The sequence below is a fragment of the Lacerta agilis genome, chromosome 11, assembly GCF_009819535.1.
Source record: "Lacerta agilis isolate rLacAgi1 chromosome 11, rLacAgi1.pri, whole genome shotgun sequence".
Taxonomy (NCBI): domain Eukaryota; kingdom Metazoa; phylum Chordata; class Lepidosauria; order Squamata; family Lacertidae; genus Lacerta; species Lacerta agilis.
In genome coordinates, this window is record NC_046322.1 from 27,193,312 (window position 1) to 27,217,408 (window position 24,097).

At 38.1% G+C, this 24,097-nt stretch overlaps 1 protein-coding gene and 1 long non-coding RNA gene across 5 annotated transcripts in view; both read left to right on the forward strand.

The window, feature by feature from the left end:
• Window positions 1–24,097, forward strand: part of AP3B1 (adaptor related protein complex 3 subunit beta 1) — a 106,635-nt gene that overhangs the window by 59,124 nt on the left and 23,414 nt on the right. For all 4 annotated transcript variants that reach the window (XM_033164572.1, XM_033164570.1, XM_033164573.1 and 1 more), the window contains exons 20-22: window positions 1,567–1,639; window positions 3,314–3,420; window positions 21,693–21,924. In XM_033164572.1, coding sequence (XP_033020463.1) covers window positions 1,567–1,639; window positions 3,314–3,420; window positions 21,693–21,924 — 412 coding nt within the window. The remainder of the gene's footprint in view (window positions 1–1,566; window positions 1,640–3,313; window positions 3,421–21,692; window positions 21,925–24,097) is intronic.
• On the forward strand, window positions 7,847–10,722 carry LOC117055182. Its single transcript, XR_004427584.1, has 2 exons — window positions 7,847–7,966; window positions 9,778–10,722. It is a non-coding gene; the product is annotated as an uncharacterized LOC117055182 (long non-coding RNA).

The following is a 24,097-nucleotide window of genomic DNA, read 5'->3' on the forward strand; positions in this document are numbered from 1 at the left end:
AAGACACATTCTACTCATGTAAAAACACACTGATTCCCGGACCGTCCGCAGGCTGGATTGAGAAGGCGATTGGGCCGCATCCGGTCCACGGGCCTTAGGTTGCCTACCCCTGCTTTGTGGTCTAAATCCCTACTGCATACCATTTTGACTAAACTGCAAGAAACCTTTTTAAAAGTCATTATGAGATGGTACTGGACACCCCTGCACCCTTCCAGAGCTAGCTATTTTCTCTTAACCTTATGTTGGACAGGATGTAAGCTTAAAAGCATGTTCCTCCACATGTGATAGGAGTGCCTGTTGACTAAAAGTTTTTGTGGACTTGAATTTTTTTCACTGTCTTCTGCCATTATGGAACAACATCTTGTACCCGATCCCATGTTAGCCCTGCTGTCAATGGAAAACAATATCAATCCAAATGTAAAGCATAAAAGAGTTGATCTTCTTTCTTAAGACAGCAGGGAGACAAATAATTGCATCCATTTGGAGACTTTGTCTCTTGTATTCCTCCAGTATTCTGCATCCACCCACCTACCCACCCAAAGTTCTTTGCAGTGTGTAGGGAAGTTGGACAAAGAGTATTCTTATTTCATGCTGAGTTTGTGCAGATAGTCTCCAGGAAGATATTCATGGTTGCCAGAGGTGAGCTGTTGATGGCATTTGTTGAATCCTGTTAAATTAAGCTCATGCTCCAAATCATATGCAGTGGGATTCTTTCACCATGCTTTGCATGTGTGCTCTAGATACTCAGTGAGAAAAGTGTCCTACTAATCAATATGTTTGTGGACTCAAATGGATGATACAGTTGTCTGGAAAATTATGCCAAAATTCATAGTAATTTTTGACCAGGAACTTTATTCCCAGGCTGTGGTGTATAGGCATGGTTCTTTCTTTATACTTCTCCCTTCTTACACCTGCTTGTATAATTATTTATTTAAGTTTCAATTATAGATGCAATAATATATAAACTCTGTTAATTTTATTTTCCCAAAGAGATGAATTTATCAGGTCCCTTGCTGCTCTGAAAATGTTTTGACGATCTGGATCTAATGAGATCTCAGTTCTCTTGAGGACTAAAGATCTCTGGGTTTTATCCCTAGTCTTGTGTGGCAGCAGCCCTCAGCTGATTAGGTCACATGTCCAAAGAGAAAAGAAGTAGTGAGACCATTTGTGGTTGTTGAGGAAAGTCTGAAGTTACTGCAAACTCAAGGGCCATAGGGATACAGAAAATAAAAGACTGCTAATTGATAATGTGAAAAAATAGATCAAAGCCACCACAATTTTTTTTAAAAAAACAAAAATTAAAAGAAAAATAGAGTAATAGCACAGCTAATTGCTTAGAACAGGACATTGACCTGCCGTTGAAGCAGAGCTGTATTGGTGTTGCAAGAACACTGGGAGATAACATCAAAGAAATGGTATTGGAAAGGCATGCAGGATTCTTTTATCCGAATTCCTATTCTGCAAATATTAAAAAGGTTGAGCCCAATTACATTCTTTCCTGGATAAGTCTCTGCAGTGTTCTTACACATTTTTTAAAAGTATTAAACATTCATATACTTTTGGCAGAAAGAAGAGAAAGCTTCACAAGAGAAGAGAGCGCCTACTAAGCAAGATGTGCCACTCTTGGATTTGGATGACTGTAAGTACTCCAGATGTTTGCCCTTTTATGTCCATGAAAATTAAATCATTTTACTTTCAAATGATATTTTTATGTCCATGAAAGTTAAAGCATTTGACTTAGATCCTAACTAAATCTTCCCTTGTGGGAGTGTCCCATGAATAGAGTTCTGCCAATGGGATGCTCCCACCAGCAGAAGAAAGGCAGCATTTTTTTTACACACACTCCTTTCTCCTGCAACCTCTTCGCCCCTCCAAACTGTTGGTGGAGGATTGGGGAAAGCAGTTATTTCCACTTACAGAAGCAATCCATCATTTTGCGGGGGGCTAGTTAGGATCCAAGTCATTGTATTTAAATTTCAAAAGGCCTGAAATAATACTGTCTGTCTCATATAAAGATATAATGGAATATTTATATGTACTCTATGCATTTGTCATTGTATAAGAGCATAACACACTTTAAAAAAAAACCTGAATAGCCTACTTGAACAATGCATGCTCTTTAAACTGATTCTTTCTGAACAATTTAGCTTTAAATGTGGGGGGTCTCTCTTGTCTCTTAAGATTTAAGGCTTATGTTTTCAGCCTATATCAAATGCATTTCTTAGCGCATTGTAATACTGTTACACTATTTTATTTTTAAATAAGTACCTTTTATAAATGAATAGCTTTCCATAGCAAGGTAGCAGTGAGACGCATGGTATCTGGAAATCATACTGAGGTCTCATTCAGAAAGATTGTATTTTCAAAGGTTGTAAATCTCTGTGTGTTAGTAATACAAGAATATTTAACAGCCTCAAGCACAGAAATTTGGAAAGCATAAAAGCTAGAGATGAATGTGGTTTTGTTTTTCCATGGGATGGATACAGAGATTCGCATGCTAAATAGAGCTAGCAAATTGTGACACACACTCTCCCCAGCCCCACTATGTTCCACCAAGGATTGGGGGACCTTGCTAAATGGGAGACTCTGGCTCAGGGCAGAGGAGGAAGGGGCATCTTCCAGGAGTGGCATTGCCACTGAGGTGGCTGCCATGGGGATCAAGGGACTGAGATACCAGCTTCTGCTATCCCTATTATGTGCTCTTAGCTCTTAATCCACCCCGTGTGTTTAGAAAATATCAGAGACTCTTACTTCTGTGTCTGAATTCTCAGAATAAACAAGGTTCATTTAAAAAAAGAAGCTTTCATCTTTATATAACAACAAAGCATAGAATCTAGCATTCTAAGAATAAGCAAGTAATCTACTAACATTAATTTCCATATAGTTTACCTTTAGTTTGGAACATGGTGTGTGGTGGTTGGGGAGGTGTATACACGCCTTCCCGTACACAGTAACTTAAGACATATGTTGACGTACAATCCCATAAACCATGTTGGCTGCCATGTGTAGGTTTATCTTGTGAACACTCCCTGTGCTCCTCCTGGGGCTGGAAAGGGGCTAGTTTAACCTCAGGTTTGTTAGTAAAATTGAATTACTCTGACATTAAACCTGTCTAACAGGTGTGTCACCAACATGAAAAGTTTGGAAAGCTCTGCCATAATTTTTAAAAATTAAATATTTTTATTAAAATGCATAGGATAAAGTATGTGTCTAGTTACTCAATCATTAAAGTTTAAGATGCCAGAAAACCATACTCTTGCCAGTTTAATTTACTTAAATATAACTATCCTTCTCAACTGCTTATTTTCTGCAGTCAGTCCTGTATCAACTACCACATCACTCCACAAGCCAAGTATTCTTACTCCTACTTTAGCTGCTGACTTAGAAGGTCTAAGTTTATCAAGTTCTTCAGTCATTGATGTAAGTTATATTTTTCATTTACTAACTTATTTTTCTCATTCATTTTCTGTTTTAAGGTGAACTTGTATCTTGATCTATAATGGACTTGCAGACCATTCAATAATACTTCATTCCATTTTTAAATATAGATCAGGGGTGGGGAGCCTTTGGCCCACCAGGGGTTCCATTTTTGCTTGTGAGCCCCTTTTCCCAAACCATGCCCACCCAGGCGATATCAGGTGTGGGATGGGTACTGGCATGGCTTCAGTGCTTAAAGTGAGCTGCTGATTGTTCCTTGGCTGGAGTAAGGAACACCTTCACCATTGATCAGCTGATGGCCAGTGAGGGTGTGCCTTCTTCCAGGAGAGGAAAGTGATTTCCATTTTGCAAACAACCCCCGCACCTCTTGTTTTCAAAGAACAGCATGTGGCTGTTTGCAAAAGGACTTTCAAACAGTCCTCTGCTGCGATTTAAAGTCTCAACAATTGGGACTTCAAAGCACACTGTCACCTGATGCCATATTGTTATCCAGTGATTGACAGGTCCGAGGAGCTGCTCACCTTACTAGTTTGGCCTGCCAGGGGTTGGGGAGTTAAAGGCTTGATCCATTGGCAGAAAAGGTTCCCCGCCCCAATGTAGCTTCATGATGAAACTAAGGAAGAATATGTTGCAGAGGATTTAAAATGGTGGCAATATAATCAGAATAGCTTTTGTTAATCACCATTCTAGCTTTTGGCATGGGAAAAGCTTTCTTATTTGCATTTTAACTGCTTACAAATTCTGGACAAATGTTACAATCTTCTAAACTAGTAACATAGAAACTTGTTTTTCTTTCTAAATATATTTTTGAACTTGTTTATCTTGAGACCTACTATATTAAAACAAATCTAACTTAGTATTTTTCTGATTGCCTATGTTAGCACTTATGCAACGGCTTAGCATTCTTCTGCAGTATCTGTATAGGTGTTTATACATACCTTGAATCAACTAAAATGACTATACTCAGTTTCCTGGACAATGAAATAGAGAATGACCAGATCCAAAGTCCTGGAGGGCTCATGACAGGTAGACAAAAATGGAGGAGGTGGTTCCCCTTCCCTTAATCCAATTCTCCCCTTATACTAGCTTCTTCGGATACGAGCCCCTTAAAAGGCCACTTAGTCCTCTACCAGATGCTTCTCTGTCAAAATTTCTGGAATATGCGTCATCTCTTTCCTGCTGTGAGAATTTAGGGACAATTTAACAAATAGCTCCCATCTTTCTGACTGTTTAGAATTATACCACATACCTTTTCAGAACCAGACTGCATGGGATTGGGAAGGGCATGGTAGTAAAATCTCTGTTAAGAAAATAAACTATTGGCCTCTTGCTCTCTGTCTTGTAGGATGCTCAAATTAACAGATGGTTCAAGCAAATTTGGTAAGGTTCTTACTATGAAAATATAAAATTACTCCAGGAATAAAACATAAAATGGACTCCAAGAAAGGACTTGAAATTTTTGCTGGTGATTTAGTGTGTCATCTAAACCCAGGCTCATGATTTAATTGTCCAGACTAACCATGACCTGTAACTAAGATTTGTTTTCATTAATCTGGAAGTGGTAAGCCATGAGTCTAGGTTGGATAACACTCTAAGCCATTAGTTGTCAACTGGTGCACTGTGGCACCCTGGGAAGACTTGAGGAACTTTCGTTCATGAGAGCCCTGGGTGGGGGGGCATCCTTTCATTAACTTGCAGCCCATATCTTCTTGCATTATCTTTCTTTCTTTCCTTCCTTCCGAGGAACATTCAGGGGAGCTGGCAGCTTTAACTTGCAGCCCATTATCTTCCTGTATACCTCTCTCTCTACCCCAGTGACCATCCTTCCTTGAGCCCATCCAGTGGAATGGGACTGGGGCCGAACAGGGCAGGGGCGGAACGAGAGTATCCCCACTTAAACATGTCATGTAATGGAACCCCATTGTAAGTGGCTCCCACAGGGGAGCCGCAGAACCAATGTGTTTGGTCAAGGGAGCCAACTGCAAAAAGGACCAGAGATGAGCAAAGCAACTGTCAGCTTCAATCCAGGAGTCCACACGCTCGGGACAGTAACTCACTTCATATGGTTTTAAAAATGAACCTTTGAAATTACTCATATGCGAGAGTCTTTACCAAAGCTAAGAAGCAGAGTACAATTGTTACACTGGTCTAAAGTGCTACAATAAAAATAGGTGAGAAAGCAACTTGTCTGGAAGCAACCAAGGCCATTGAGAATACATTATTTGTCTAATGGTATGTATTAATCTTACTTAACTTGAGGTTTGTGTGCTGGATATTTTGGCCATGTACATTAAGGTAGTTTTACCCATGCAAGTCCATAGTATTGACCTGCCGCACCAATGTAATATATCTTGTTGTTTATACCATATGTGATAGGGACTTTAATAGGTGTACCTGGAGCAGAAGCTAAAGGCCAATCAGTATAGTAGATAAAAGGTCTTCCACTGGAGCCTGCATATTGCACATTGTATTCCTGTAGTCACAGAGAATATATGCCCATTACTCCCAGTTCCCAATGGGAATTATGTAATGCCATCTCAGAATCATTTTTAAAAGCGTTAGATGTTTATGCTCATGCTAAATAGAAAGGATCATAAGCAACCTTCTAATGCTTGCCTGTATAGCAAGGGAGCTGACCGGACTACTTTAGAAGTATTAACGTAGTATAACTGGAACAGAAAGAGGCCCTTTAGGAGTGACTTTTCAAGAAGAAACAAGTTGTAATGGTAGGAGGAGGGGACGTGAAAAGATTGGGCTGATCATAGTTAAGAAGCCTTACCATAGTTTGCCTGTTGTACATCTGGAAGCTCAACTCATGTCTGCTTTTAGTTTCTCATTGCTTAGCACTCAACTTCCTAAATTCACTCCTTCCTCCCTGCTACCATCTTCCACCTTAAACCACAAATCCAAACACATGCTGTGGACTACCTGAATGAAGCTAGTGGTCCATAGGTCACAGTTTGGGAACCACTTACTTTGACTATATCAGGCAGTTGAAATCATTTACAGGCAGTGACCATTGTGCATGGGGGTTCCATTCCCAGCCCCTGCACATCCTCTAATATGTCGGGGGAGAGTACATAAGCCTTCACCATCCCTGTTCTTCCCTTTTCTGGGTCCAAAAGGATGCCCCTAAAATGGTTGCCGCCTATATGTAATAGGATACAACTTTTGCACAGTCATATCTTGGTTTTTGAACAGCTTAGTTCTCGAACATTTTGGTTCTCGGATGCCGCAAACCCAGAAGTGACTGTTCCTATTTGCGAACTATTTTTGGAAGCTGAATGTCCAATGGGGCTTCCAATTGGCAGCAGGAGCTTCCTGCAGTCAATCAGAAGCCACACTTTGGTTTCCGAACGTTTTGGAAGTTGAACAGACTTCTGGAACGGATTCCGTTTGACTTCCAAGGTATACGGCTGTACTTAGGCTTTCCCTAAATGCATAGCTGTTCATTGAAAAATTGTGGCAGCTGTGTCTTTAAATAGGTAATGATGTAGGACAATTGCAAATATATATCTGTTGTTGTCATATTTATTTATTCATACCCTGGTTTTCTTTATAAAAGAAAAACAGGGCTTAATTTTTTATTTTAAAAAATGCATAAAAGACAATATAGAAGGCAATAAACAGTTCAAATTACTAAGATCCTTCTAATATATTAAAATAAAGAGCAGGTAAGACAATTCAAAGTAAAAATAGGAAACAAAACTTATCCCAGGTTAAATCTCAATGAAATAAAAGGTTTCAGCAGGTGACCTTAAGCTTATTAGGCCACCAAACTGCAGGAGGCAGTGGAGGATAGGGGTGCCTGGCGTGCTCTGGTCCATGGGTCACGAAGAGTCGGACACAACTGAACGACCTGAACAACAACAACAACAACAACAACAACAAGGAAATTTTGTCCATTGTATGATATTTCCCACCTAGTCATTTTGATACATTGGCATCCTATTTAAAAATTTTACAATTCCAAAATACAGATGCGCTTTCAGTTGCAGAGGATTATATTACTGCCTTCAGCTGTACTTGAGGGTCGATTTCAAAAAATTCCACTTGAAAAATGCTAATGTCCATGTGGAGATGGCAGTATTGAATCAGTAGCTCATGTGCTTCTAGCTTGCACTCTTTATAAAAAGATTTGAGGAGTGAGGTTATTATGCCTCTACTACTATCCATACCAGGTCGCTCAACCATTGCTACTGTGTCCTTTCTTCTAGCAGATCAAGATAACCAGATGACAGCAAAACTGCAGAATTTTAAGCAGGGGCAATTAGAATAGATCTATTATATGATGTTGATGTAAATCTCCAAATGTATTTTGTATGGTTAAATTTTTACCTCTTATCTTCAGTATATTGTATTATATTTTATTGCTATGACTAGTGGCTGATGCAAATAAAGATTCTTCTTACAAGGCAGCAGGCCTATGAAAACTCTAGGAAGGAAATAGAAATGTGTGTTCTGCAGAAATTAGTTGCTGAGTCACCACTGGATCTGAGCATGATTACTCCTAGCTAGTTGGCAAGAAGTAAGTCTCCTATTTAGTAGAAAGACCCCTCTTCAGGTAGAGTAACAGATTCAAGTGTTTTGGTTTAACACACCAGCCTCTCTAGGGGCAGTTGATCTAGAATAGTACCTTCTGAATATCTGTTAAAGAAAATCACTAAATGAGGGAGAAGAATGGGGTAATTCTACAAAATACTCGTAGGAAATGGACAATTACATTAAGAATACTTTTCACTTGCAACCCCATTTGACAATCTCTAACGCAACACTAATCATTATTTTAATCTCCATAGCAAAACATGCAGAAACTAATTGCTTAAGGTTCATAATAATTTTAAAACTTTTACTCATTTAATACAACTGGCACCCTTCAAGCTTCATCTCCATGAGACTGCAGACCAAATGTTTTTCCAAATGTGAGCAGTGAAACATGGTTGAAAAAGAAACTGCCCAAGAGTAGCATTGTATTTCTTGTTATTGAAATATTGTATATATGAAAACACTATTACGGAAATAAGTTATTCCTCTCAACATTTCTTGCTAAAGATTTAATGCTGAAAGTAAGAACTCTGTATACAAGAAGCATAAACCTATAAAAAAATAAAATAGTATCACTGCTTTGTCTTCCTTCCTTCAAATATCTTAGTTTATTCATGTTTATAACTGCCCTATTTAAATTCATTGAAGATTTCATGTATAATATGTAAATGATACACATACATAGCTTTAACCATGCCTGATAGTGGTTGTGGATAGTTTTTGTTAGGCAATCACAAATCTAACATATTGTCAATAAACCAGTCACTTTAAAATTTCAATCACATCTTTCTAAGGTAACATTTACCTCCTCACATCTTTAGCAGCTATCAGACATGACATGGGACATATTCATTGACCCTAAAAATTTTCATCAGAATCATCCACTGAAAGGGGGCTGCCCCCAGCCAGACAAAAGGCTCATTTCAATTTTAACGGCCGTAATAAAGGTTAATTCACTGAGTCAGGATTAACGAGGAAAGTACAAATGATAGGCAAGCAGCTGCCTTTATAATACAAGATTAGAACAATGCAATTACAATAAGAATTAGAAAAAATCAACTTCCTGAAAGGTCTGTAATGAATGGACTGCATTTCTCTGCTGCTAATTGTGCTACTTAAACACGAGGATGGTACAGCCATCATTTTATTGTAATATCTCTTTATCAACAATGTCTAACAAGATAGTATACTAAATACCGCAATCACAATTGATATATTGAGAAATACTATGATCACTGGCAACACTTAAAAAGGGCTATGATTGCCATTATGCCACAGTGGGTTTCTTAAACTAAGGTACACCACACTTAATTCTTTCATTAAATCTTACATTAGTGAATTGCTTTCTTCTACCTACTTATTTTATTATTATTTATTAAATTTGAAAACCACCCTTTATCCATAGATGTTATAGTTGTAAAACTTAAGGTGGAAATAGTAAAAGGGATGTAAATGAGGATTCAAGAATCTTTGTACTTGAGCTTTTTGTTTGTGTGCATAGTAGTAGTGATTTTATTACTATAATAAATGAAGGTAGCATAGCTAATTTCTATATCAGTTTTGTATATAGGGTGCAAGATAAGCATGGTAGTGATTAATTAAAGACGAGAGAAGTATCATGTTAAAAGGAATGGTAGTGTTATCAGATATTGTGGAAAAGATCCTGATTTTGTGGGGGAGGGGGGACAAAAATAGCTCAAGGTATTCTGGGAAGAACACTATCTTTTTAAAAGTGCCGTTTGCAACTGACATCTTAAAATTGGTGACATATATGTTACATTTTGTTTTTGTCAGGTGTCATAGGATTCAGAAAAGTTGAAAGCGTTTGTGCTTATAGATGCAAAGAAAATAATTGTACATCATAATAGAAGATGTGGAAAATTACCCCTTAAACTCAGGCTCCATGGAAAGAATTTGCATTTTGTCGATCGTTGTTGAGGTGCTTTAGGATAATAAATCTGTATGCTGGGATACATTGGAGTATTGATGCTTTAAAACCCTAATAATCCAGTAGCATCGTCCCAGGAAAATATATAGTGCTGTTTGAAGATTATGTAGCCCATGATATGAAAAGCCATGAGCTCAATGCTGCTATTGCTGTGGAAATGGATTGTAAACATAATATAGATTTGCTTGATAAAATTATTATTTTGCTAAGCAGATGACAGCTGGCAAATCTGTCTCATGTATGCTGTAAGTCACAAAAATGTAGGTGTTATCACTGATATTTAGATCAACCCAAGTATTGTTGGCTCAAAAACTGGGCCAACATGCTGTTTCTTACAATATTTTGACATTAAAGCTCCAAGAAATGGTATTTAAGCTGCTTTTGGTATGGGCAGTTGATAACTTTTCATTCATAATTAGCTCATAGAGAACCGAGAGACATTGCAGGGAAATTGAACTGTCAGTGGGTAGAAACAAGCATTTGACCTCATCACATTGAGTGGGGCCCATCATAATTTGTTCATTTGGTGCCCATCAGCCCAGCCTCATCTCTCATACGGCACCTCGCTGACCTTCCCTCTCCAATTCCACTCAGTTCAGCTTTAATTATGACTCTGCAGACCCGAAGAAATATTGCAGCTTGCTCTCAAAAACCCTGAACTGCCACTCACCAAAAGATGGTTTTTAACAGGTAATAAATGCCCAGAGGAAATGGTTCTGTGTCCCACACAGAGCACAGCAGCTCCTTTGGAGATTTCCTGCCTCTCAAGTGTCCTAATACTTACTGGATTTTTTTTTAAAGAAAAAACAGAAAGATCATTTTATGCTTGTTACCAGATTCACTGTACAAAAACAGTATAAGCATTATTAAAAGCTTGTGTGTGTGTGTGTGTTTCTGTTACACACAGAAGAAAATAGTTATTTTGAAAAAAGAAGCTTTAAGAAGCTGGTTAATGATACAAGTATTAGAACTGAAAGTTTTAACTACTTAATCAGTAAATAATCAACTGCAGCTTTAATCACTAATTAAAATTGCCCTCCTATTTAATCGTTGGGCATAAGTTTGAAGGGTAAGTCACAAAATATATACTAGGCCCCTAGTGAGAAATTTAGGGATGGATTTTATTTTCAGTTTTGTATTGAAATTAAGCAGATTATTTTACATTCATATGTGAAACCAATGTGCCCCTGTCTTCATAAGAATGAAGATGGAGGAAAATGTCATTTGGATCTTCCAGGCAATACATTTAGATATTCCTCCATACTGCTGTGAGATTTGAACTTGTTGATTTTGAAACCATTTTCACTCTAGCAAGTTAAAGTAAAAGGGAAAGTTATATTATTCCAGTTCTATTGATGAAAAATATTAATGACCAATCTTTCAAAACAGTAAGAGGGACTTATAATTTTATGAACAAAAAAAACCACATCCTGCGGTCTCCTTTGCTATCTTTGAAAAGGCCCTTATTTATGTTTTAATGCAATTAATTTAAAAATAAAGCCAGATGATAAAAAATTAATTGTTTGACAACCCTAGAATTAACGACACCACAATTTAGGATTAACAGTTTGTTGGCGGCTTTTTTTTTTTTTTAGTGTAGCTAAGCGACAGAGGTGTAACTTAATCCCAATTTAAATAACAGCAAATTAAATTTCATACACAGTAATTCCACTAGTAGTGGCAGGTAAACTGCATCTCTACTAAAAGATTTCATAACACTGAATCATTCAAAACTATTCAGTGTCAGAAATCTTTTAGTAGAGATGCAGTTTACCTGCCACTACCAGTTGTTTTCCAGATGGATTTGTACAATAATCTTTGAGAGAGAGATTTGAGAACACTAGACGAAAAAGTCTGAAAATCTCATTTTGGCTCTAAAAACATGTCCCTAAAGACACTCTGGCAAATAAAAGTATTCAAACTACAGTGTATCCTTGTAGTGAATGTGTCAGCAGGATTTTCAGGTCATTTGACAAAAAGGATACAGGTGCAGTAGATAGCAGTGAAGGTGACTGCTAGTTTCATCAATCACTTTGCCTTTCTTTAAGTTGATACATAATGGATCCCTTCAATCAGCTTCTTGTTCTTTGTCACTTGTTTAGGAAAGAAAAGGGTAGAATGTCTGGGCTTTAAAGTCAAGGTTACAAACCTTATTTACACATGATAGGAAGATGTCAGTATGAGCAGGGGCCCTTCATAAAATGTTGAGTTTTGCCAATGTGTGATAATATGCAGTTTGAAGCTTCCTTCATACAGACCTTGAGTAGTGATGGTGCTTGTCAAAGCAGTGAGTTCAAACAGGAGCTTGGAATTAAGATGTTCAGTGACAAAGTCGAAACACATCCCAGAAATGTTGATAATGCACTTTATTATCTGAGGACATAATTAGTGATATTCAGTGACAAACTTTGTTTAGTAAATGGAAAGAAATAGAACTATTTAGGCAGTGCTTTCCTGGTGCTTTCATAATTTCATATACAAAATATTATGCAAATCAACCCTCTGTCCTCCCTGAAAAAAGCAAAACTCTACAGTGCCCTGTCTTTTCTTCCACAGCAAACTGACTGCACCCTTACCTTTCTCTGAAAGTGTAAGATATGTGCCATTAAGTCATTGTGGTTTGTGAGTGTTTATAAAAGAAGTTTAAGAAACTTCCTTGCCACACTTTTCGTGACATTTTGGGTAGTCCAACTGTGGATTTTGGAGTTGAGGCTTTGCGGGTAGGGGGTGTTGGACCAACATGGCAGTGTAGCACATGCTGTGCCAGATGAGTAAATTGATTTGGAAATACAGCCCATAATGTGTTGATTTTGAATTCCCTACCTAAAATGTATAAATATTCCTAAAGCTTTCATAACTTATACAACATGTGTTCATAAAATGCTTGAACGGTTGTTGTGTTGGGATTTTTATCTATCCTATGCTGCTACAGCAGGATAGTTGTGATGTTATGTTTGGTATAAATCACATGAGACTGTGAGAAAGGAAATTGGTCTTACCTCTTCCGTCTGAGTATGTTTATTGTGTTTTAGTTTCACTTTTAGCAGTGTCGCAGTTCTGTACTGGTGTTCATAGAACATAGACGTGCTTATGGAGTCTCTGTATATAAGACTGTAAATAAAGTAGCTTAGACCTACAGATGAGTCTTTCTTCTTGCTGAGAAATGCCAGAAGACATTGTGTGCTTTTCATGAGAGAAAAGTCACAAACTGCCAGCACTCTGGACTGAGGGAGGATGCCAGCCAGAGAGGGGCAGGGAGATGTTCCAGAGTACTGGGGTTTTGCAGTCCGGCCCCAGTGAGCGTTTTTCCAAACATGTTGAACAAAACATGTTTTACATTAGGGTTGTTTTTTGTAAAATCAGTAAACAAATCAGGATAATTACCTTTTTTCCTTAACTCCTCTGGGGTTGTCTATATATGCCATCCCATTTGTCTTGCAACATATTACATCCTCAGCAAGTGTCCAGAAAAATCCTGAAAAGGGAGTTAGGCATCGACATGTATGATTGGTACCAAGAGATTCTGTTCTACCAAAAATTAAGAGCCTCTTGCTAGTGCAAGGACTTTTCCCTTGAGCATGTGAGCTTCAGTTGGAGGGAATTTGTAAGGGTGGTGGGCATAGTGCAGGCCTCTCTGAACGTTTTTCATGGTCTGTTTTTGTCTTGGGGGCATCACTATTGCAGCACAGGCTTCTATTCCCAATTATTGGTTGGCATTCTGAGGGCCACTTATTCATCCACACAGATCAGCTTCTCCTTAGGCTGAAGAGTGCAGTCCTAACAATTTTGGGTACTTTCTAGTAATAGCTTACATGGAACATGAAAGCTATCCCAACATGATTGAGATCTTACATTCCCGATTATGCCTTCAAAGGAAAGCCCAGAAAATAGCAACTTCATATAAAATAGACAGTTGCAATACACTTGCATTTCCTGTCCCACATGCATCTCTGCCATATGTGAAATCACTCTTTGGAAATGCACTTTCCCTTGTCAGAAACAAATGAACCCCCCCCAAAGCAAAAATAGACAAAAATGGCACAGAAGATGCTGGTCTCTGTTTATGGTCTCCACATTTCTTAGCAGAGAATTAGGAATGTCTGGCAAGCTGGGAGGCAGGGCGGCAGAGGGATCAGTTCAAATAAGTACATGCAAGTCCTGTATTACAAGTGCTTGCTATGCAAGAATTCACTTATCTGAACACAATGATTTAATACCCAAACCTTCATATATGCACCACAGGTTCCGTGGTTTGAGAATGCATTCAATTCCTCCCCCCCCCCCCGTGACTCAATGGAAGTTACTGGCTCGTTATACAAATGGAGATCATTGACTAATTATGCAAATGGTCGCTTAACAAATGATTTCCAGAAAACCCATGGTGTTTATAAAGCGAGACCTGCACATAGTAGAATGTATGTAGGAATTCACATGCTTTGCCCCCTGCTGTCCTTTCAAGCGAAATTCTGTTTGCTCTAGCCTTCAAAAGAAAGGCTTTGGTTTTGTGCTGTTTGTTATGGTTTATTTTCACCCAATTATTCACATTAAGTTTTTTTTGAGTCCTGAATAGCTAAGTGTTGCCACTCATCTGGTGCTCCCTGCTCCACTACTCTCCCTCATTTCACTTTCTCCTGTTCTTCTATGTGATAAAGCAGTTGCAACTACCACTCTTTTGCAGAAAAAGCACTCTGTATCAATAAATACTTCATTTTTGGACAGTTCACTAGTCTTATTTTGCAGACTACAACAAATATTGCTGCATGATATGTGTAATGGCACCTGTAAATACAGTATGTAGTGTATAGGGAGAGTTATCAGACACTCACAGAAACCTGAGGTTGGGGTGAAGGTGTGTTATGATGTTAAGGACATGACCAGGTTCCTTTAGAGGTCAAATACTTTTTCATTGCATGGTCAGAGCTACAAGCATCCTTGTTATATATTCTCCATACAAATCTGCCTGATAAGATTTTATTTTGAGGACCTGCTCTTTCTGCCCCAACCTTTGGAGGGGTACTTCACAGCTACTAGGGTGGAACCTTCTTTGTAGTGACAGCTCTGCTTTGGGATGCTTTTTCCAGAACAATTTGGCAGGTCCCCATAATCTTTGCATTTAGGTGTCTGGCTGAAACTTTTGGAAGACTTCAGCATAATTTAATTTCTATACTGCTTTTACTTTCAACAAGGTAAAAAATGGAGCACTTTTTAAAAAGTTATTTGCAAGTGGACAACTTTGCAAGTTAATGACTGGTTCAGCAAAGTACTTAAGCATATTTTTAAAACTAGAGCATATATCTAGTCTCTGTGAAGTCAACTGTTTCGAAGGGAATCTGTGGCATATGACAGACCTTAATATTCATGAGGAGTACTCATATTTCAAAGCACTCTAATGGCACAAGCCACATTCGCATTACTGCACCTCACATTTCCAGGGCACTTGGAGGATTTGGCTTTATGAAGTATGTCAATGTAAAGCTTCCAGCTACATCTTGTAAAAACCAGTCATAACGTTTCAGAGAAATGTGGTGAATCATATTTTGCTCTTGTACTTGAAATGCGGTATTTTAAAAACTACATGCACTGTATTAACAAAATAATTTAATTACTGAGGCATGAAAATAAATTATAGGAATTCTCTGTCATGAAGATCTGGATTCTGCCCTTTTCCCAAGGGATCCTGGAGGGCAGTCACCCTGGGCTTTTTTTTCAGATTCTGAGAATTCATTGGCCTCAAATGATAAGGAAGAGAGAGAGCTGTTTGCAGAAGAGTTGAAAGCACCACCCCTGAAGTGTAGGCTTCTTCAGTCATAATTTTTCCCTGCTGCAGTGGCCAAAGCAAGGAGAGTCCTGGAATTCCCTGAGGAACAACCAATGGAAACTGAGCAAAAGCTACAGCGGCAACCAAAGGAGCCAAATCTGCCTTTCTGGATGGACAACCATGTCTGCTACCCTGCCTTTCCCAGATTCATTCCAAAAGCTGCGGAACACTGAGCAGACAACACTGGAAAAACATAAACCATCATGCAAGCTGGTGAATAGACACTACCTCTTCCCAACTAATATTATGGGCCAATTTGCTAGCCTAATTGTGGGTGTGCCAGTAGCAACTTTATCTTCAACTGCGATTATCCTGTCTGAAAGCAAAGGACCGAGGAATGCTTGTGACATGTGAGTAGAGGCAATGCCACTTGGATTTTGAGGCAGAAGCAGTTGCCTTCAGAGCATCAGCAACCATATCAGTTATGGCTAGAATAAGCATCCTGTGGGCCAATGATCTCACCTCCGGGGGGATGTACCCAAACACATCGTGGATGGCCTAAAGAAGCTCTCCACTGTGCCAACCTTCCAAGCAAACATGGGCAGGGATCTCATGCAGTTCAACGCAAGAGCAGTGACAGTGAGCATCTTGGCAAGATGTAATATCTGGCTCTGCAACTGGGATGTAGATGCAGGGTCCCAAGGGCACCTGGCCCATTCCCCATTCATTGGCGGAAAGCTTTATGGGTACCCGCTCAAAAAAGTCCTTTTTGAGATATGGGATAAACAAAAGATGCTTCCTGTCAAGGACGAACACAAAGATAAACAACAGCAGTCCTTTGGTCTGCGACAACAATATAATAGACCACACTCTTCAACAGGCTACAGATCCAGATGAGATTGCACTGAAAGATCCAGTGGTTCCACAATGCCTCATCAATGTCCCAATCCCAATCCTCGAATTGGGGGGAGATGCAGTGTGGGGATCAATGGAAATCAAAGATCCTCTCCTTGTGTAAGAATGGAAATGTCTCTGCTTGTGCAGGACATGTATTGGATTCAGGCTGTTGCTTTTAGATACTGTATTTATTTTTGTTGTTTAGTCGTGTCCGTCTCTTCCTAACCCCATGGACCAGAGCACGCCAGGCACTCCTGTTTCCACTGCCTCCCACAGTTTGGTCACACTCATGTTGGTAGCTTTGAGAACACTGTCCAACCATCTTGTCCTCTGTCGTCCCCTTCCCCTTGTGCCCTCCATCTTTCCCAACGTCAGGGTCTTTTCCAGGGAGTCTTCTCTTCTCATGAGGTGGCCAAAGTATTGGAGCCTCAGCTTCAGAATCTGTCCTTCCAGTGAGCACTCAGGGCTGATTTCCTTAAGAATGGATAGGTTTGATCTTCTTGCAGTCCATGGGACTCTCAAGAGTCTCCTCCAGCACCATAATTCAAAAGCATCAATTCTTCGGCGATCAGCCTTCTTTATGGTCCAGCTCTCACTTTCATACTTCACTACTGGGAAAACCATAGCTTTAACTATACGGACCTTTGTTGGCAAGGTGGTGTCTCTGCTTTTAAATATGCTTTATGTGTTTTAGAACATTCAGTACTTTTATTTGCTTACAATTTGTAATAGTTAATGGACGAAAACAGTTACTGTTAATATTTTTCCATTTGATTTTCTTCCATATGACAACTTTTCCCTTAATGCCACAAGCTTTTCTTTCGTTAAACTCTAAATTAATCCGATGCCCCTTCCCTTCTCCTCTTAAATTTCAGAGTTACTGGAGCATACCCACATAGTGTATATATATGTAGGAGGAAATAGCTCATAGCTTATTAGGTCATTTTTGGATTATGTCTTGGATAGAAGGACCATTGAAAAGTTACTTCCAAAAACAGATTAAATTACTCAGTCCCTCACTGTTAACGAAACATAATTTTAAAGATTACTTTGATTGTAGACGATAGACATTAATTGAACAAAACGTACATTTTATCCAGACAAGTGTCTTTTGTTTTATGTGTTGAATTTGATCAATAGAAGCTTCTGACCACAGTGGTGTTGAATTGGAAAACATGTCGGTCAAAATTAGAAAGAGAACAAGTGGGAGACAGTAATAGCTACATTTTAGCAGAAAGGATACATTTAGAGCAGTATGGATACCAAGATTGGGCAATCTGCATTAACCTCAAAAAGATTTGTATAGAAGCATGAATTTCTAAAATATCAGTTGTATTTATTTAAATCATGAATTGTGTTTAAAATGGAATTGATGCAAAAGTGCATTTTAGATTTGCAAAAGGAGTGAGAAATTTCACTATCAGCGTAATAAACTTGGTGTCTAACAACAGAAATACTTATGGAGAACCTAGTTTAATTACATATTTATCACTTCAGTGGTTAACTGGTTACACCTTCCATAGAAAATATGTTTCTTACAACTTGTGTTTTACCACACCCAAATGCTGCTGATACCAGCCTTCTGTTTTTGCAGTCTCGGGTAGAAATAGGAGGTTTATCAGGCTCTTAGTGGACTGTCATAGGTGGTTGGTGGAATGCTTTGCATTTGGTGGGCCCTAGGTTGTGCAGGGCTCTTTTTGCATTTATACTATAATATTGCATGATTCTTGCAGCCAAAAAGGCAACTTATGGGACTATTTCCGGACATTGAAACACACAAACAGGTCCCTGGATTGGACTGCTGAGTTACACATTTTGAAAAAGCATCTCGGAAAACAGTGACTTGAAATTTTGTGTATTTCTTCTTCAAGAAATATTCAGCAGTGGCGTTAAAAGTTTTACAGTTTTAATGTTAAAGCCACCCCCCCCCAACCAGGAAGCAGACATGCCATGTCATAAAATAACTATTAGTGATTAGTTTGTATCATATAAATCTAACTTGAGTTGATAATATGGTCCATTACCAGCTAACTGCACAGAGTATTTTTCATTTTACACTCTTCAGTTACTTTTTAGTGAAGTGTTGAAAATATGAAGCTTTTCTCCTTTCTAAAATTGCACGCTGTCTGTCTGTTATTAGGGAGATAACAGCTCTTATAAATGTTTCAGTAAGCACTAAGTAGACAGTTATGTGCACTCTCATTCCATGCTTATTTGCTTACTGTAATAAACTGATAAAATATGTGTGGTTTGTCTTCCTGTATCTATATGCACACAGATTTCCTTTAGAAATAATGTTGTGTCTGCAGAATTGATTGGTTATTTTCATAAAACATCTAAAAGTACATAGATGGCTTTCTTAAATGTATGCCAATATGATTTGTAATGGTTTATCATACAGTTCCTAAATGCATGTTAACTCTTTAGGGGAGGCTTCATTTAAACATATTTACAACATTTGTATTCAATCAGCCTACATAAAACAATTCCACCCAGTCTTGATGCTATTTCGAGTTTCTTCAGTTGTATAGCTCATGCTCCAGTAATGATTTTTTATTATTTCATTCAGACAAGTGACGGGTTAAAATACTTTTTGACCTGTGTACTTACATATAATGTCTAGCTTGGGAGAGGGTGAGCAGCAAAAAGAAATCTACCTGTTCGGTGCAAATGTCTCTATTTGTTTTTTGGTAAGATTTCTTATCCGCCCTTCACCATAAGGCAGCAGGGCAGATTACAACAATATAATATGCAATTATAAAAGAAAATGGTTCCAGCCAAAACAGAACAGTAAAAATTCAGCAAAAGAGATTGGTACCAAATGTTCATGCTCTGACTCAAGCTGTGGTCATAAACAGCAATATGAAACAAGGTTCTACAGGTTGAATGGGTTTCTTCTTCTTCCCCGCCTTCCACCATATGTAATATTGTTTATATGTACATGAGTGAAGCCACTGCCCTGCTGAGGAATGCTTGTTCCTATGTGCAGCTGAAGATCCCTGAAAAATTATCGTACATATATGTATGCATAAAGATTATTTTAGCTAGATTAAAAATCAGATGATTAATGATCTGATGTTAAATTGATTAAATGTAGCCTCGGTACACTAAAGATTAATACATTTAATTTAAATGTGCATATTGCAAAAATCTTGACGTAGGTAGCTTTTTTGACACCGTGAGACAAATTGTACAATTTGTCAATTAGAAAAACTTAGATTTAAACAGATAAAAAAATTCTTCTCGGTTTTAAAAACTGCTTACCACCTTCTGCCTTATCTATGCTCCACAATGCTCTATTTTCTGCACAGCACTAAGCATAGAAATTTTCACAGAGCAATCTAATCTACCATCAGTGGAAAATTTGACTGGATCAGGGTCAAAAGGGGTCGAGGTGTATTTGCAGTACTCCAAGAAAGTTGTACAAGTAGAATATCTGTTGGAAGGTATTCAGAGTGGCACCATTTGCAAGTAACAAAACCATTCAACCTTCATTGAAAACTTCCTTCCGTGCGTAAATAATTGAAATGAAGCATATTCCATAATGTAAAGTACATGGTAAGAGGGTCTAACTGACCCCTCAGTTCTTTAAATCTAGAACAATTTTTGTGCAATTAACATTGTGTATATTATGTAACAACAAATCTTACAGACCTTGCAAACATAGCTTAATGCTACTCAAGCAGTCTGTGCACCTTTTTGTTGCAATTTCCTTTTGTTTCTGTGACTGCAGAGATGACACTCGATCCTTTTCCTGTTAGCAGTGGCAAGTTGTACCAGTTCTGTGGCTGCCTCTCTTGATATCCTAGACAAGTTGGTTGTGTTTCTAGACTCAACCAAGAGTAAGATCTACTGCAAACCTAGGTCATTCTATACAAACCAGGACATTTTATACAAGATCTCAAAGTAGCTGTCTTATTAAAAAGGAATTTCAGAAATAGACTGGAAAGAGAAGTTGCTGAATTGCAACTCATTACCAAACGTAAAACCATGGAGAGACCTGGTCTGAATAGAGATATTGGATTCTTATCTCATTATACATGACAAAGCTATTTTTAACCTTCTCACCCCTTGCTTTTTCCTGTAAAACCAATTGCAGTCGTTAACAGTCAACAGGTTACCACACCTATCAGCCAATCACCCATTCCCACCACCCTTCTGAGTCATACCCCTCCCCACCCTCTCACTATATATAAGGGTCTGGTGACTTCTGTTTCAGTGTATCTGAAGAAGTGTGCATGCACACGAAAGCTCATACCAAGAACAAACTTAGTTGGTGTCTAAGGTGCTACTGGAAGGATTTTTATTTTTTTACTGTGGCAGACCAACCTGTAACTAGGTCTACTAGGGAGAGATGTCTGGAGATGTTCTCTCTGTTAAGGGATGTGCATCATACAATGAATGTACACATTTAAGGAAGCAGTTGCTACATTTGAAAACTAATAATGGTCATGATATTTATTTTTACTATAACAATGAAATGAATGGTCTCTGGTTTGGAATTCTGATCTGAAATTGCTGCATTATGAATGGGTGGAGAATTATTGTCCTTTTCTTTGGTATATATCTTATAAATTTAAAATCTTTAGAATCTAAAAATACTCCCGTTAACACTTATTGTTTTGTAGATAAGGAACTCTGGGGGGAGGGGGAGGATTTCTGGTTTGTTGTTTTCATTATGTGAAAGACAGTAAAAAAAAAAAAAAAAAAGCTAATGCTCTGGTGATATACAACTGATTGCATACGTTAGTTATGAGCACACAAAGCTGGCTTGTACTATACTGCAGAATTGGTCCATCTGTTCCAGTATCATCTACTATGACCAGCAGTAGTTTTTCAAGGTCTTGGGCAGAGGATCTTTTTGAACCTACTACATGAGTTCCCTTTAACTGGAGATACCAAGAATTTAAACTTAGACTTTATGCATACAAAGAATACCAGTGAGCTCATCCCCATTCCTTCCTTTCTGTTTCCCTCTGTAGATTTTAATGTTATCAAATTCCAATTTTCCCCACATGTTGCTTTGATTATTTCCTTACAGGTTTTCGCCCATGCAAGAACTTGATAGTCTGTATTTACTAACTTTTAATTTTTCCCATGTAATAGGTCAGTGTTCCAGCCTTTGTGCCAACAAGAACTCATGAACTCCTGCACCGAATGAGTGGGAAAGGATTAGCAGCTCATTATCACTTCTCAAGACAGCCATGCATTTACAATGATCAGATGGTATCTGTCCAAGTGACGTTGGCTAACACCACTGACCAGAAGATAGAAAACATCCACTTAGGCGAAAAAAAGCTGCCTACTGGCATGAAAGTGCATGTGTTTAACCCAATAGGTAATGGTTCTATAATTTTGAAACTATGCAATATATTTTTTCTAGCCTCTGTAGCATCTTAACTTTTAAAGACTTAGATGCATTAAAAAACAAACAAACCTCGAACCTTTGATTCCAGGAGCAGGTAGATCTTTTAACTGTCAACTGTTTTCTGTGGTTCAGTTAGGTGAACCGTCATAGTTCTTTAATGACTTGCAATCCAGTGCATAGTAATGTCCACAGTTCTATTGATATCTGTGGTACTTCTTTGATTAGCCTGCAGATAGGTGGTGAGGAAGGTTTTTTAGTTTAAACATATATTCCATATTCTCAGTCCAAAGTCCTGAAACGGGGTAGCATCTCAATTAAACAGCAGGAATAGAGCAATGTTAAGATTTTTAAATGCAATTTAATTAATTGCAAAAACTAAAAAAGAGTGTAAAATTTATTGATACATATATTAATAACACTGGAATATTAATATTGCTAGTAAAGTTAGCAATATAGGGCTGTGTTCAGTGTAGTGCTAAGCAAAATGTTCTGTCAGTACAAGGATTTCCCTTTACACAACACAACACTCCCAACGCCTCCCCCAAAATCTATTCTGGGGTTCCCCCCAACCCCAGAGTGATTATGGGACCACATAGGAGAAGAGAGGGGGAAATCTCATTGCACTAGTTCAGAGGAACACGTACACATTTCTTGCCCTTGGATGTTAATAAAGAACTTGAATAGGGCTATATTTAATGATGCATACACATAAAATAGAGGTGTTTCCTGTAATAGTACAGGAAATCCCAAGTATTAACGTAGGTTAATAATTGTGAAGGCCAGATCTGTTAAGATGATTCATAATAATACACCAGAGCAATGGGGGAGGGAACAACTCATAATTATTAGTCTTCACTGGGGTTGGACTAGATGACCCTCAGGATCCCTTCCAACTCTATGATTCTAAGGACACCTATAATCATATTGTAGCATTTTTCATGATTTTCAGTTGGTGCTCTTGCCATGAGCAGAAGGGCTTTTAGTGTAGTGAGAAATGCCCACTCATGGGAGTGGAGAGGAATTGGGTTTCAGGAATTCTCACCAGCACTTTGAATTGGTCTTGGGATCTAATACAAAGCCAGTGCAGTAGAGCCAGAAAAGGAGCAATACACTTTCTACACACTACTACTATAAATTTGCTATTGCTGAGTCGCAACTGAAACTTTTGAACCATCTTCAGATAAAGCACCCCATAGAAAGCATTGTAGTAGCAAGTAAATGAGATGAAAAATGGATGATAGCATATCAGTATCATGGCAAGACATGGGCATATGGACATAAAAGTTGCAAAATAACTCCCCTCTTCAAAAAGAAGAAAAGGAGAATACGTGAATTCATAGAATTGTAGAGTTGGAACAGACCACAAGGGTAATTTAGTTCAGTTCCCTGCAATGCAGGAATCTTTTGCTCAACATGAGGCTCGAACCCAGAATTGTCTGCACATATTGCCATGCCTTATATTGACTGTTCATTATTCCCCACAATGCTTATGAGGAGACTGATTAATCTGCAATCCTAATCACACTTGTGGAAAGTCTATTGAATTTAGTGAGACTTACTTCAGGGCAAGCATGTACACAATTGTGCCCTTAAATATATGAATCAGACCTAAGAAGCAGGAATGGAGTAAAGCCAGTTTAATTAAAAAGCAGTGCATTCATACATACCCAGAATATGTAGTCTATAGGTTGTAAGTGAAATGAGCATCATAGAGTAATATGACGAATAATCTTTAGTTCTGTGAAGAGCTTTCAGTGAAATATACAGTGAAGTAAGAAATTATATTGGTGGTTAGAATCTGGATTCAGCAAAAATATAAAAAACAGGACAAGTAAGCATCGTGGAAAATAGTGTGATTCAAGGAATCAGGTTTAAAAGTAAGATAACATATTTTGTGATCAAAATAATCAGTATAGTAATGCGTGTCTGTGTTTTAGCTAAACAAATTTTGGATAGCACTTTTCTAGAATCACGTTCTGTGATGTTTCATGTTAAACTAATCTTACCCATTAGTTAAGATTTAAATGTTTGTGTATTTTAATGCAATAACAATAATATATTATTGCATGTGATATATTGTACACATATTCTGACATTGTAAATAAAGGCTACTATAGTTTTCCAGTAAATTCATGGAACAAAG